The sequence below is a fragment of the Gigantopelta aegis genome, unplaced genomic scaffold (assembly GCF_016097555.1).
Source record: "Gigantopelta aegis isolate Gae_Host unplaced genomic scaffold, Gae_host_genome ctg3839_pilon_pilon, whole genome shotgun sequence".
NCBI classification, from domain to species: Eukaryota; Metazoa; Mollusca; class Gastropoda; order Neomphalida; family Peltospiridae; genus Gigantopelta; species Gigantopelta aegis.
Genome location: NW_024533542.1, coordinates 18913 through 32378, shown reverse-complemented (window position 1 = coordinate 32378; position 13466 = coordinate 18913). Strand labels below are relative to the sequence as shown.

At 33.7% G+C, this 13466-nt stretch overlaps 4 protein-coding genes and 1 non-coding gene across 5 annotated transcripts; 2 read left to right on the top strand and 3 right to left on the bottom strand.

Moving 5' to 3' along the window:
- Window positions 1-457: 457 nt before the first annotated feature.
- On the bottom strand, window positions 458-2275 carry LOC121392454 (14 kDa phosphohistidine phosphatase-like). Its single transcript, XM_041523657.1, has 4 exons — window positions 2159-2275; window positions 1193-1328; window positions 941-1065; window positions 458-544 (listed from the first exon to the last, which is right to left on the bottom strand). The coding sequence occupies exons 1-4, from the start codon at window positions 2273-2275 to the stop codon at window positions 458-460; spliced, it is 465 nt and encodes a 154-aa protein (XP_041379591.1).
- A 1821-nt stretch (window positions 2276-4096) lies between these two features.
- LOC121392453 (probable cytosolic iron-sulfur protein assembly protein CIAO1 homolog) lies at window positions 4097-5987 on the bottom strand. The gene is given in 14 exon segments (XM_041523656.1): window positions 4097-4207; window positions 4340-4396; window positions 4439-4502; window positions 4570-4657; window positions 4875-4937; window positions 5002-5078; window positions 5135-5196; window positions 5248-5339; window positions 5391-5510; window positions 5550-5630; window positions 5680-5761; window positions 5821-5867; window positions 5870-5896; window positions 5951-5987. Coding segments are annotated over 14 exon segments (1008 nt in total).
- A 115-nt stretch (window positions 5988-6102) lies between these two features.
- On the top strand, window positions 6103-11204 carry LOC121392452 (phosphatidylinositol 4-kinase beta-like). Its single transcript, XM_041523655.1, is given in 15 exon segments — window positions 6103-6580; window positions 7950-8029; window positions 9002-9211; window positions 9285-9378; window positions 9557-9637; window positions 9708-9736; window positions 9739-9830; window positions 10037-10165; window positions 10212-10293; window positions 10295-10317; window positions 10375-10435; window positions 10437-10511; window positions 10762-10882; window positions 11021-11143; window positions 11146-11204. Coding segments are annotated over 15 exon segments (1737 nt in total).
- Window positions 9918-9990, top strand: Trnaa-agc. Its single transcript has one exon. It is a non-coding gene; the product is annotated as a tRNA-Ala (tRNA).
- Window positions 11205-11681: 477 nt separating the features above from the next.
- Window positions 11682-12292, bottom strand: LOC121392451 (cytochrome c-like). Its single transcript, XM_041523654.1, is given in 5 exon segments — window positions 11682-11716; window positions 11782-11815; window positions 11817-11893; window positions 11951-12050; window positions 12209-12292. Coding segments are annotated over 5 exon segments (330 nt in total).
- Window positions 12293-13466: the final 1174 nt, after the last annotated feature.

Genomic DNA, 13466 nt, shown 5'->3' with positions numbered 1-13466 from the left:
GGACAAGATAAAGTATGGGTTTGTTACAAGATTGAAATTTGTAGTTCCCTGCTATGCACATTTATTTATTTTATTACCTTTTTTGGTTTTAACATTATAATAACTTTATTGATGTTTGCTATTAATAGTGATAATATAGAAAGAACCTGTCTCTCTCAGTAAGTACTATTTTTTAAAGAGGAATACAATATGACAAAGAAGGAATTTAAATCTATTGTAAAATAAAACTTCAAAGCAGTCCAGCATAAGATTAATTTTAAGGAGGTGGTTGTTTTTTAGTGCTAAAAATTATTGTGTTAGTTAATACATTTTAAACACACAATAAAAATAATAGTAACAATAGATGTATTGATTAAAACATAACATATTAATAATTTAATATGATAATAATATTAATTAATTTTGATCATGGACACAATACCAGATATAACAATATCTGTTCTAATAACCTGCATTACTAAAAGTAATATTGTCCACTGGATAATGGGGAAAGTTCCTTTTCAAAAATATCTACAGTTATTCTATGATTAGCTTGACCAAAACCCTACAAAGAATTATAAAAGATAAATAAACTAAAGACATTATAAATAACTGAAAAAACACATTTAATTGATTATTATTATAGGGTTCTATTATTAATTTGAATTTCATACTGGGTCCTGTTAACAGAGTATCCAATACAATTTTAGATACTATCTAAACAAGTCTAACTTGATAAAGATTGAAGTAAGTGTATATAGACTATAGACATTATAGTAATCTGTGACACTGTAGTCTATGGTCTATAGAGAACAATATTTGATTTTAGGTAAACAAGGTGTACTACAGGATTAACCATTATGTGGTAAAGTTTATAATATATTGAGTACTATAATATGTACATAGTGGGTCCTAACAATAGTAAACATTTTAGGTTCCTAGGTTCCTATTCCTAACTTACCACAGAGTATCCATAAATATATAATGTTTTTGTGTTGCTCTCGTGTCTTATTCTACCACCGCCCACACAATCATAAGTTAGACCTTTCTCACATAATCGTGGAGCAACTCGATCTAAAATGTCCGCTATAAGAAAAAATGCATAAATAGTAACCATTTATGATAACAAAAACATATAGTACATGTACATGTACACAGAAGATCTATAAGTAAGTTTACTGTTTTAATAAAGTAACACAAGTACTATATATACCATGATATTCTGCCCACTCGTATCCTCTAACAATAGTTTTAGTCAATCCTTGTTTGTCTTTCAGTTCAATTAGTACGTACTTGAAGACGCCATTAGCATCAATGTCCACTTCTGGAACCTTTTCTAAAGCCATTGTCTAAAGGAAGCACTGATAGAAATCAGGAATATTTAATAAGTGGGGGTGTGGCATGTCACGATGAACCAAACAGATCTATTCAAAGATAGAGTAAAGGCCTTAAGACTTGAACTACGTACTCAACAAAAGCTAACAGGCTCCCTAAACGACTCCCCTTTGTTTCCTAAATCAAGTTCCAGGAAAACTACAGAATTTTCTACATTAGCCAATGATGCTGTGAGACAATATATGATGACAACCACTGATAAATGAATGGTTCTATTTTTAATAGGTAGTTCATGTGACTAAATTGAAGGAGTTCCTTCTCAAACACAGAAAGGATTACATTGATTCATCTGGGTAAGAAAGAACACAACAGATTAATATAGTTTGTTGTTTATTAAAGATGTTATTGATAAATTAAATTAACAATTGATTAACAACTGATTAACAATAGATTAACAATTGATTAACACTAGAAACTAAAGTAATTTTTAATTTCTAAATATAACAATAATATATTAAATTCTGACATTATAATTGGCAAATTGGTAAAGTAATATTGTCTGGTTATCTGAGACTAACTAGTTTCCTGTACATCTGATCATATGAGATCAAAATGTTCATTTTTAAGTATCATTTCTTTACAGGTACTTAGCAACTGAGTTCTCTTCAATGACAGATCAAGAACGTGATTTAATTGATAATGCTGCACAAGATATTATTAAACAATGTTCTGAATTAATTAACAGAGTACAGTCAACAAGTATGGACAGATAGTAATGAATGGACAGATGGGAGGGACATATTCAAGTATCAATGGATACATGATAATAGTTGAATGGACAAACAGGACTGATGAAATGGACAGATACAAATATGAACGGATATTCTATTCTTTCCAGTGGTCCAGGACACTTCATGTGGAGAGCAATGTCGTCAGCATAGAACAGCTGTAATAGAATCATTACATAGGTATTTGAAAGGTAAGGAAATTGAGCCAAAGTTGTACTTTATTTAATGCAATGTAGATGTTTGTAGATTGTATAGTGAACAAAAGGCAATTCGTTTCGTGTGAAAAGAATAGTTGATAAAAAAAGAGTGTAAGATATTATTGCCTTTGAATAAATTAGTAGTTACTCTCTTGTTCTTTGTCTCTCCTCGCTAGTTTCTCGGCTGCAACCTGAAGGTCTTAAGAGATCTGCATTACTTTCTCATGTTACAACCTCTGGAAGTATCAATGAACCACAAACTGGTCCTGTGGAACCACTGGAAGAGACTCACTCTCCAACTATTCAGAACAGACTTGTTCCTAGACTTCCAGTCTTTGACATAACAGCATTTGAAGAAACATTAACATCAGAAGAAGAAGCTACAGTAAGTTACTAATAGTAACTATCCTAACTCACTGTGTGGTAAGTACTAATGTTCACTAGTCTAGAGCTTACTAATGGTAGCTATCATAGGTCACTGTGGTAAGTACTGAAGTTTACTAGTATAGAGCTTACTAATGGTAGCTATCCTAGGTCACTGTGGTAAGTAATGATGTTTGCTAGTCTAGAGCTTACTAATGGTAGCTATCCTAGGTCATTGTGGTAAGTACTGATGTTCACTAGTCTAGAGCTTACTAATGGTAGCTATCCTAGGTCACTGTGGTAAGTACTGATGTTTACTAGTCTAGAGCTTACTAATGGTAGCTATCCTAGGTCACTGTGGTAAGTACTGATGTTTACTAGTATAGAGCTTACTAATGGTAGCTATCCTAGGTCACTGTGGTAAATACTAATGTTCACTAGTCTAGAGCTTACTAATAGTAGCTATCCTAGGTCACTGTGGTAAGTACTGATGTTTACTAGTCTAGAGCTTACTAATGGTAGCTATCCTAGGTCACTGTGGTAAGTACTGATGTTTACTAGTATAGAGCTTACTAATGGTAGCTATCCTAGGTCACTGTGGTAAATACTAATGTTTACTAGTCTAGAGCTTACTAATGATAGCTATCCTAAGTCAGTGTGGTAAGTAATGATGTTTACTAGTCTAGAACTAATTACTAATGGTAGCTATCCTAGGTCACTGTAGTATGTACTGACATTTTATCTCTCTAGTTTCAACTAGAGAATGTAATGATGATGGAACATATGAACTCATTAGTTGATGAAGTACGTCAAATTGAAGGGAAAGTACTAGCTATTACTAAACTACAAGAAACATTTACTGAAAAAGTGCTACAACAGGTACAACGAGATCTATTGATCCATTCACCAAACATGTTTATCCATTCCAATGTCTGTCTGTCCATCAATCTACCCATCCATCCATCCATTCATTCATCTATTGATCAATCATTCATCCATTTCTAGGCAGATGAATTGAACCAGATTCATCGTTTAACAGTGACATCAACAGAAAATGTTAGAGAAGGCAATGAACAGATAAGAAATGTAAGTATCATATATTAAACAAATCATAGTTATCATATTAAGACTCCCTATACTATGACCATTCCTTATTAGGCTATCAGAAATCAAGGGAGTCTTCGTATGTGGATATTGTTTATCCTCATAGTCTGTTCTTTTACACTTCTCTTTCTTGACTGGTACAGCTAATATATCATAATAGGACACATTATATAATAAATCAGGAACTATTTGGTATGTACCACTTTTTTTAACTAGTTTGGTACAATATTTTATATATAAGGTCATTTCATTAAATATCATTACACAGTTATAATTATTTTAATTAAAGAGTGATTTAATAAATTAGAAAAGGTGTTGAATTCGTAAAAATTATATTTGATCAATTTTCCATATTTTAATAGTTCTATCATCTGAACATGATGCTAATAATGTTGGATTGGTAGGATGCCATGAAACACAATTGACATCATTAGAATGAGCCTATTAGAATAGAGGAGATAAATGAACAAATAGAGGAAGGAAGGGATAGAGAGATTGTTAATTGAATGATGAAGTTATTGAATAGGCAGGTTGGTGATTGGGCAAATGAAGTGTAAAGTAAGTGCTGTCTACCTGGTTCTCTTGCCACACTAAACTAAAGTTAGGTTGATTAGGGTCCTGAGTTATATCCTATTGATAATGTAGTAATTAAACAGATTCTATATCACTTACTTCTCTATATATTCTGATAGCATCATCACCACATCCTGTAGCTATCAAACCAGTACATGATGACCTAATAAGTAAGGAGAGCACATCAAACAACATGATGTACAACTCATCACCAGTTATTACTACCTTACCAATCAATACTATAAATAGACCTGTCATGATGTCCAGACAATGTACACACACACTTCCATACTGTCTCATTGTCAGGAGTAGGAATACCTAATAAATAATATGTATTTGTTAATACTGTTAGGATATTATACGGTATAATGACATTATACATCATTACAAGTAACCCTATAATAAGATTTGGTAGTAGTTTTAAAAGGTTTCTAATAGAGCGTGATCTAATATGAGGCAATATAGTAAATACCAGGGGACTAATGATGTAAATATTTATCATAGGTATCTAGTGAAGTAATATTCATCTACTTACCATCAATATTACCAGGTTTATAAGCTCTCCATATTTTAACTGTTTGATCAGCACTAGAAGATGCTTAACAACAAAAAACAAAATATTATTTACATATCCTATATCTGTTATATGCTGAATTGCTGACCTAGTCTTGTTCCCGTGTGTTCAAATGCTATACTCCAGACTGTAGATGTGTGACCTTCTAAACTACAACAACAAGACCTATAGAAAGAGGATGCTCCTTTAATAACGAGTACTTATTAGACCACATCCTATACCAATCATCATCATCTTCCTTATACATTCTAATAGTGTCATCATAACTGGCTGAAGCTAGAACCTGAAACATCACAAACAGTTCATGTGACAGTCACATGACACACAGACACACCTCTTCTTGTGGATTCCAACGTACACACTTGACATCTTGTGTGTGATTAGTAAGTACTCCAACACACTCGTACTCCTGAGCATCACTGAGAACTAGACAGACACACACAAGACATGTTGATGCACATAACATCTCATTTCTACCTTCCCATACCCAGACACTTTTATCTCGACTGCAGGTAGCTATGAAGGATCCAGAATGAGACCAGGCAACTGATTTAACCTCATTCTCATGTCCCTCTAACACACTACTACATTGAAATTCTGAGAGAGGGAGTCACATTTACTTCACAGACAGTATACCTCCTTGACGTTTATCCCATATTGTCACTGTAGCATCGAAACTTGCAGCTGCCATCATATTACCACATGGAGACCATCCCACTAGAGGAAAGGTTACAAACCTCATTGTACATGTACACATAATGTTAACCTGATCGTATGGTTCTATCATGTCCATCTGTCAATATAGTTTTACAAACCCACTTGTCACCCTCAGTACCCCATAATCTAATGTGTAATGAGTTAAGATAAGTAACCACACCCACTATAATTAAATATTTGGTTCGGATATTGTTTTATCAGCTGCTGTACTTGCTAAAAGTGTTCCTGATGGATTCAGGAAACTGACCACACTCTTTCTTGGTGACCTAAGTTTTAGAGAATAAGGGTCACATGATAATCATGTGATTACATAAAAAGACCTTCTAAAGTTGCACAAGATGAAAGTTTGTATTCCATGCTGACTTCCGTAAATTAATAACTTTACGTTAATGGGCGTGGCTAATGATGGAAACCACACTAGCACTAGTCAGCAGGGATGGAAAGCTAATATTTCACTAGTCTAGAGAGCAAAATGGACGATCCTTTATTAGGCTTAACGCTATGGCAGAGCCAGGAAGCAGAGAAAAACAAAAAGATTCGATCACAACAGCGAGGAAACAAAACTAAATCAAAGAGTAAAGACAAATCTAAGTCATCTCGAGCAGCTGTTGAAGAAACTGATCAGATTGAGGATATTCCTTGTATTCCTGACTCTAATCGTTTGCATGATGAGACTGGACTAACACCTAATGGGTGTGTCAATGATCTGGATGTGATTAATGAAAGAAGGGAAAGTTCCAAGTCATCCTCTAGTTCCGATAACTGTTTCCCCTGTCTTACTGGACTAGAGTTAGATCCAAAGAAGAAGTTAAATTTGAAACATGTACAAGAAGAAGAAGAAAAAGATGAAAAATGGAAGAGGGAGAGTGAGGAAAGAAGAAGCAATTCCTCTGAGAATATACCAGCTGATATTACCTCCTTATCGACCAGTCCATTACCACAGCTTCAGAGTTACTGGTTGCTGAGACTATTTGAATCCAATTTGTTTACAATGCATATAGCTATACAATATTTGTATAAAGAACGGGACAAAGATGTTCAAATTTACTTGGGAAAGAAACTATTTGTAAGTTTAATTCAATGTCACTGTTTTAATGTACAGCTGTTGATATGCATGTACATGTACATATATATGTACATGTACATGTATATAATATTCACCATTATATCCACCCTTTGAAAATAAATCTATACTGATAACATGATATAATTATTATATTATTATTAATTGAGCTTGGTAGCTTTGATGTGGTTGTTTAATATATACATTCTTTACCAAAAGGAGACCGTTAGAAAGACCGTTACATCAACTGTATGTCTGGTAACCAATGCTAATATTAATAATCTTTATTTTATGATGTTTTTAAAAATACTATATGATGACATAATAATTATGTTAGGCTCTAATAGTGGTACATGAACTTATAGTATATATTTCCTTATATGGGTATACAAAGAATTGATTACTCACTACAGTGTGTGTGAGAATTCTCTTGTTAAATATAAGTTATAACTGTTGTTACACTAATGCTGTCTGTCTCCTGTTAACGTTGTGTTAGATTTCTCTCTGATATGGAGGTCGGTTGTCATGGCAATTTTATCACATGTTTTAAAAATGACATATTAACTGATTGCCATGGTGACCATGTAATGATGTTGAGAATGTACCTTATTAAGTGGGATCAATAATAGTAAATCATTATGATGTCAGGTTGATATATATTTCTTTTGTTTTTTTGTATAGAGTTTTGATAACACAGATGTAGACTTCTACCTCCCAGAACTTGTGTAAGTCAACAGTTTGTCTTGACAATGTGTATACAATAGAGTAGTAATAGATTACACTATGTGCGTATTCTTACAAGGAAGGTTTCACTTCCCTCTTTCTTCCCCCACCTCTCTTTCTCTCTGTCTCTCCCTCTCCCTCCTCAGTAACATGTATATCCATCTTCATGATATATCTCCAGTATTACACAAGTATTTTCTTACAAGATGTAGACTAGATGTTTTGTTTTCTCTTAAGGTCGGTCAGTAGACACAATTACTCTAGTAGTACTACTGCTATTAATAGAGGAATGTCAAATAACTAAATGATATATATTTTCCTCTATAGCTTGCCTGGTTGTTAGTTGCTTATATTAGTGATAAATGGATACCAACAGCTGAATTACAAAGAGCTTCTAGAATGTTCTCTCTCATCAAAACTGAACAGATAAGACCTCCACCACCACCAGTATTAGCACCAAGGTAAGGTATCCATCTGTCCATCAATTGCTTTGATTTTATTTGTTCTTTCATTCTTTCTCTTTACTATTGCAGTGATAGTGAACTGGTCTCCAGACATTGTGTCTGTGGCCTTACTGCATTGTCCAAACAACATCATCGCTCATTATCTGCTAGTAACGGGAGTAGCTCTTTACCTCAATTGTCACTAGCAGAACAACATCATGGATACAGTAGTATTAATATGAGTGGAAAAAAGTATGTGCTGAAGGAATGTGTCTTTAAATGAATGGATGGATGGATGGATGGATGGATAAACACACTAATAGATAATAAATGATCTTTCTAATGTGATATTTTGTAGGTACCAGTGATAGGAGATCTAAGATCAGGTCAAGCTTTTGATTCTGGTTGTGTCTGTGATACAACCAAGTCCCTTTTACCTGGTAGTACTATCACTCACTGTCAATGTTCTGTAAGTACTATTGTATAATACAAAGTGATTGTATTAATGATGTCTTGATAGGCTCCAAGATTGTCTGCTCAAGACATGTTTATTCAGACTCTAGGACGTATATCGAATAGAATACTGAAATATTCAACTAGAGCACTAAGAAGTAATGTGTGTGTGTGTGTGTGTGTGTGTGTGTGTGTGTGTGTGTGTGTGTGTGTGTGTGTGTGTGTGTGTGTGTGTGTGTGTGATTTAATATCTACTGTACTAAATTTGATGCCCTGTTTCTTTTAGCTAACCAGTTATGTGCTGAGTTATCACAGTTCAATCTCAATCTTCCGGCGAGGGTTTGTCTCCCTCTTTACCCACCTACCCATCAAGTCCTACGTATTCCTCCCTCTGAAGCTGTAGTCTTGAATTCAAAGAGTAAAGCACCATTTCTAATTCTAGTAGAAGTAGCTGAAGTAGACGATACTTTTCTTCTCCTCTTCTTCAAAAGCAACTTGATGTTTCTCTTACCTGCTCTGGACTGTGAGTATATTATTTTTATCAAACAACCTTTATTGTCCACAACTAATTTCAGATCTCCTGAAGAAGCTAAAGCATTTTGTTCATTCAGAAGGACCCTCTCCTGCCAACACTAGAGTATGTCTTGTCACATGACAGTCACATGATCATTACATATGTTTTTTTCTAGGCTTCCTCTTTACCTAATCTTCGTTGTGGTACCTGTCTAGATACCATTTCATTGAGTTCGCTTGATAATCTTCATGTTAGTATTGTTGAGGAGAAACATGAGAAGGACATTGAAGATGAGGTAGAAGTTAGTAGTGAAGACAGAAGTGTCTCATTTGATAATAGCAGTGGTAAAGAAGATAGCGATAAGGAAGAGAGAGATGGATCACCAGTAAGTGTTTCAAATTAGTTTAATTGTTTGTGTTTACTCTCTCTTTCTCTCTCTCTCACTCACTCACTTTTAGGTAACATTCTCTGTTAGTGATATAAGAAGTCGTCTGTCACAAGAAATGCAAGTTCCAAAGAGACGTTTCTCACGTGATCCTGAAGATCCTTCTGGTAAGAATTCTTCTAATGTCTGAATTGTAAAGACATTGTATTACATATCAATCTGTTAATTATTAACTATTTACTGGTAGTTAATTAATACTTTGTATGTGTACGCTATTATATGTACTCATGTAACAAGTAGAAGTATGAAATGTGATTGTATGGATTCTGCTCTTTTCTATGGCAGCTGCTGCAATGAAGGAACTATGGGATGACAAAGTTAAGAGAATTAGAGAGACTTCCCCTTATGGTCACTTACCTAATTGGAGTATCCTCATCATTAATTGTATTACATGTTCATGTGCAATGAAATAATTCCTTAACTCATTATGTATCAGATTTGTTAGCAGCTATTGTCAAATGGGGAGAGATGACTTACGTCAGGAACTTGTGTGTTGGCAACTACTGGAACAATTTAAAAACATTTGGAAAATGGAGAATGTTCCACTCTGGATTAGACCGTGAGTACTTGGACGAGATTACTTGTAAGAGCCTATATTGTGTATGGGAGAATAAAAACGATAAAAACCTGCTTGATTGTCAGAGCTGGGGAATTAGCTCAAATGGTAGAGCGCTCGCTTAGCATGCGAGAGGTACCGGGATCGATGCCCGGATTCTCCACTTTTTTTAAATCCTTTTAACCCTGCTCTCTTTTTTTCAACTTTAGATATATGGTATTAGTGTTATCATCAGAAGGAGGACTAATAGAGCCTGTTTGTAATGCTATCTCACTTCATCAAATTAAGAAAGAGTTCAAAGGCTCACTGATCAGTTATTTTAGACAAGTATGCTACTAGTATTAATGAATTAATTGATATGATTAATTTGTTTACTGAAAGGAGTTTTGGAGATTTCAATTCAGAAGAGTTTCTCACAGCTAGACGGAACTTTGTCGAGAGCTGTGCTGCTTATTGTCTGATCTGTTTACATTATTCAAGTAAAAGACAGGTAAAACTCGCTTTAAAAACAAGTATAATGAAACAATCTAATATCTATTCTCTCTAGACACAACGGTAATATTCTACTAGATTCAGAAGGCCATTTAATACATATTGATTTTGGATTCCATATTGGCTAATTCACCAGGAAACAATATAAGATTTGAAAGTTCTCCTTTTAAATTGACACAAGAGTTTGTTGAAGTAAGTATAATAATAACTATATTATGAGCCATTATTTTGATACTTCCCTCATATTTCCCCTTAATTTATACACCTCTGCTTTCACTTCTTCACACTAACATGTGCTATAGTCTCTTTTGTTTAATACTATACACTTGTTTCAGTAACTTGCTTGCTAACACTTTTCACTGACCGCATCAGTAATAGTTTTTCATTGAACTACCTGTAGTATTGTAACATTTGCTATCTTTATTGTCTGTTGGTCTTACAGGTAATGGGTGCATTGGATAGTGACATGTACCAATATTTCAAGATACTCATGCTACGAGGATTTTTAGCGGCTCGAAAACACATGGATAGGATCATTAATATCGTTGAAATCATGCAAACAGGTTAGCACATTGTACACCAGTGCAGTCAAAGTTTACTATTATTGATACTACTATTATAAATATATTCTCTTAACAGTACTATGTATTTTTAACCCTTAACTAACTTTCATAGCTAAGCTGTATTATTTCCTTTCATAGGATCTCAACTTCCTTGTTTTGGACATGGTCCAACGACAGTTAAACAACTTCGTGATCGATTTCATCTTAGTCTTACAGAGGAGCAGTTAGAATTACTTGTCAATAATATGGTAGAATCTAGTATGTATCATTAACAACAAAACTCTATGACGGCTTTCAGTATTTTACAAACGGAATCTTATAGTATAAGTTTGTTATTGTTTTTATGACGTTACAGTATCATGTTGTGATATATAATAAACAAATTATTTTTCATCATTCAAATACTCTGTGGACTGATTTACATATTGTATGTCTATTTATTATTAAATGTACTTTATTATAGCAATCTTTATTTGGTTTTTGTAATTTGATAATGCAAACTCAGGTATTATAAATAAAATATATATATTCTATTTTGACGCTATGCCCTTACTGTTGTTACCACAATTCAAGCATTAATATAATACACAAAAACTTCATCTGCCTTGATCAGTAATGGTGTCAATAATATAAAAAAACAAACTCATTATCCACAATATATCACTCTACATGACAATTATCTATGATACAATTACAGTATGATGCCTATTTAAATAAATATAATATTAACTAAAGTGAAGAAGGAGACTAAGACAGTGTAGATTATAATGGTTCCTAAGGTGTAGTCTTGGTTTCTCTTCTATTTAGTTGCTTCCTTTAAGTAAGCTATAAGATCTGTGTGAGAGAGAGAGAGAGAGTGAGAGAGAATGGCTGGATAAATATCAATTTATTTTAATTACCTGCTCTCTCGTTGGCTTTCTTGAGACCTGCGAAAAACCATTTTAGTGCCAGGAATATATTTCTTTGGTGCTTCTAAATATATAAATAATGTATCCTCTCCCCACGTAATACCTAGTGAGAGGGAAAGAGACAAGTACATCAGAGATAATATGTAAAGTATTGCTGTACCTTTGCTCTTGTTGGCTTGAGTGTAACTAAATCCAGGCATTTGTCCTGTTTTACGTCCAAATAGACCAAAAAGATTGGGTCCAGTCTTGTGTTTGCCACCCTAAAAGACCAATTACATGTACTAGTTCAATCCCATTACTACATGTTAAATACTGGTTGAACCAGTTTGACAAGGTATACATTTAAATTACATTAAATGACAGGGCACCAGTACAAAGACCAGTTGATCCAGTCAAACAAGTAAAACTAGTTTATTACCTCTTCAAGTGTGTGACACTGGGCACATCTTTGTTTAAATATTTTTGCTCCGTTTGTAGGATTACCCTCTGGTATACCACTCATCTAGTAAGAAAAAGAAAGAAAATAGAAGTTTGTGTGGTATCTCTATAATAAAGGATATGTTTATGAGAAAGTACTAGTGGGTGAGATCAAAGTACACCAGTTTAAACATACTCTGATGATGACATATGATGTAATGATTGCATCATCTCTTTATTTACATTATTACAAACAACAATAGAGTTAGTATTCAAAGGCATTAACATGATACAACATGTTACAATTCACTATTCAAAATTCAAGTCTCTCACTACAATATGTTTGTTATAATGAAAGTACTACAGACAACTCAATTTATATCTAGTAGTCTAATACAAACATTTATATCTAGTAGTCTAATACAATGTTCTCATTAAATATTGGAGTAGAAAGTCACTGTTCTGAAATCAATGTTGTCTAACTGTCCCTCTAATCATCGTGTATTAACATTGTTAATTAATTATATTATATATTAATGAAATACCTTTGGGATTTAGATACGAAGTGTTAGAACGAGAAGTGATAAGAACTGCTAGAGCCCCTTTCCTCTAATTTTCACTTTGAGTTTTTACTGGAAATGATGTCTTCTTAAAGAGTCGCTTGCTAACTCGACGCATGCGCGTTGTCGAGCCACGCCCAATACCGCTCCCCTCACCGCCCAGTAATACAAAATAATGGAGAGGGCTCTCTCAGTGATTTGGGGTTACAGATATTCATGAGGATGTATTTCAACGTTGGAAGCAAGGTCAATATTGTAATGATTGCATTACAATTGTTACAAATTTTAATAATATTTTTTTTTGATTTTCAGGGTTTATTTTCAGTTCAAAGGAACCGCTAGCTTTGGTGCAATATAGTGGAGGACCATGTGCTGTACTAGCACCTGTTCAGGTAAATAATAGTCACGTGACTAGTGTTTTACTTAATACAGTAATAGTGTTTAAAATGTATTTAGTACATCATGGTAATCTGAATGAGGAAATACAATGTGATAATTTTTATATCACAGAAAGTTACTGTATAGTATTTGAAGTTAATCTTTGTAATGTGTGTGTATTTTTATTGCAGGCTTTTATTTTACAAAAACATCTTTATGAGAACAGACTAGATGATAGCGATCTAGAGAGCAGTGACTGGAAGAATTGTACAGGTAGAGCATTGTTAATAAATGATAGTATTTGATTAGTAAATGGACAGA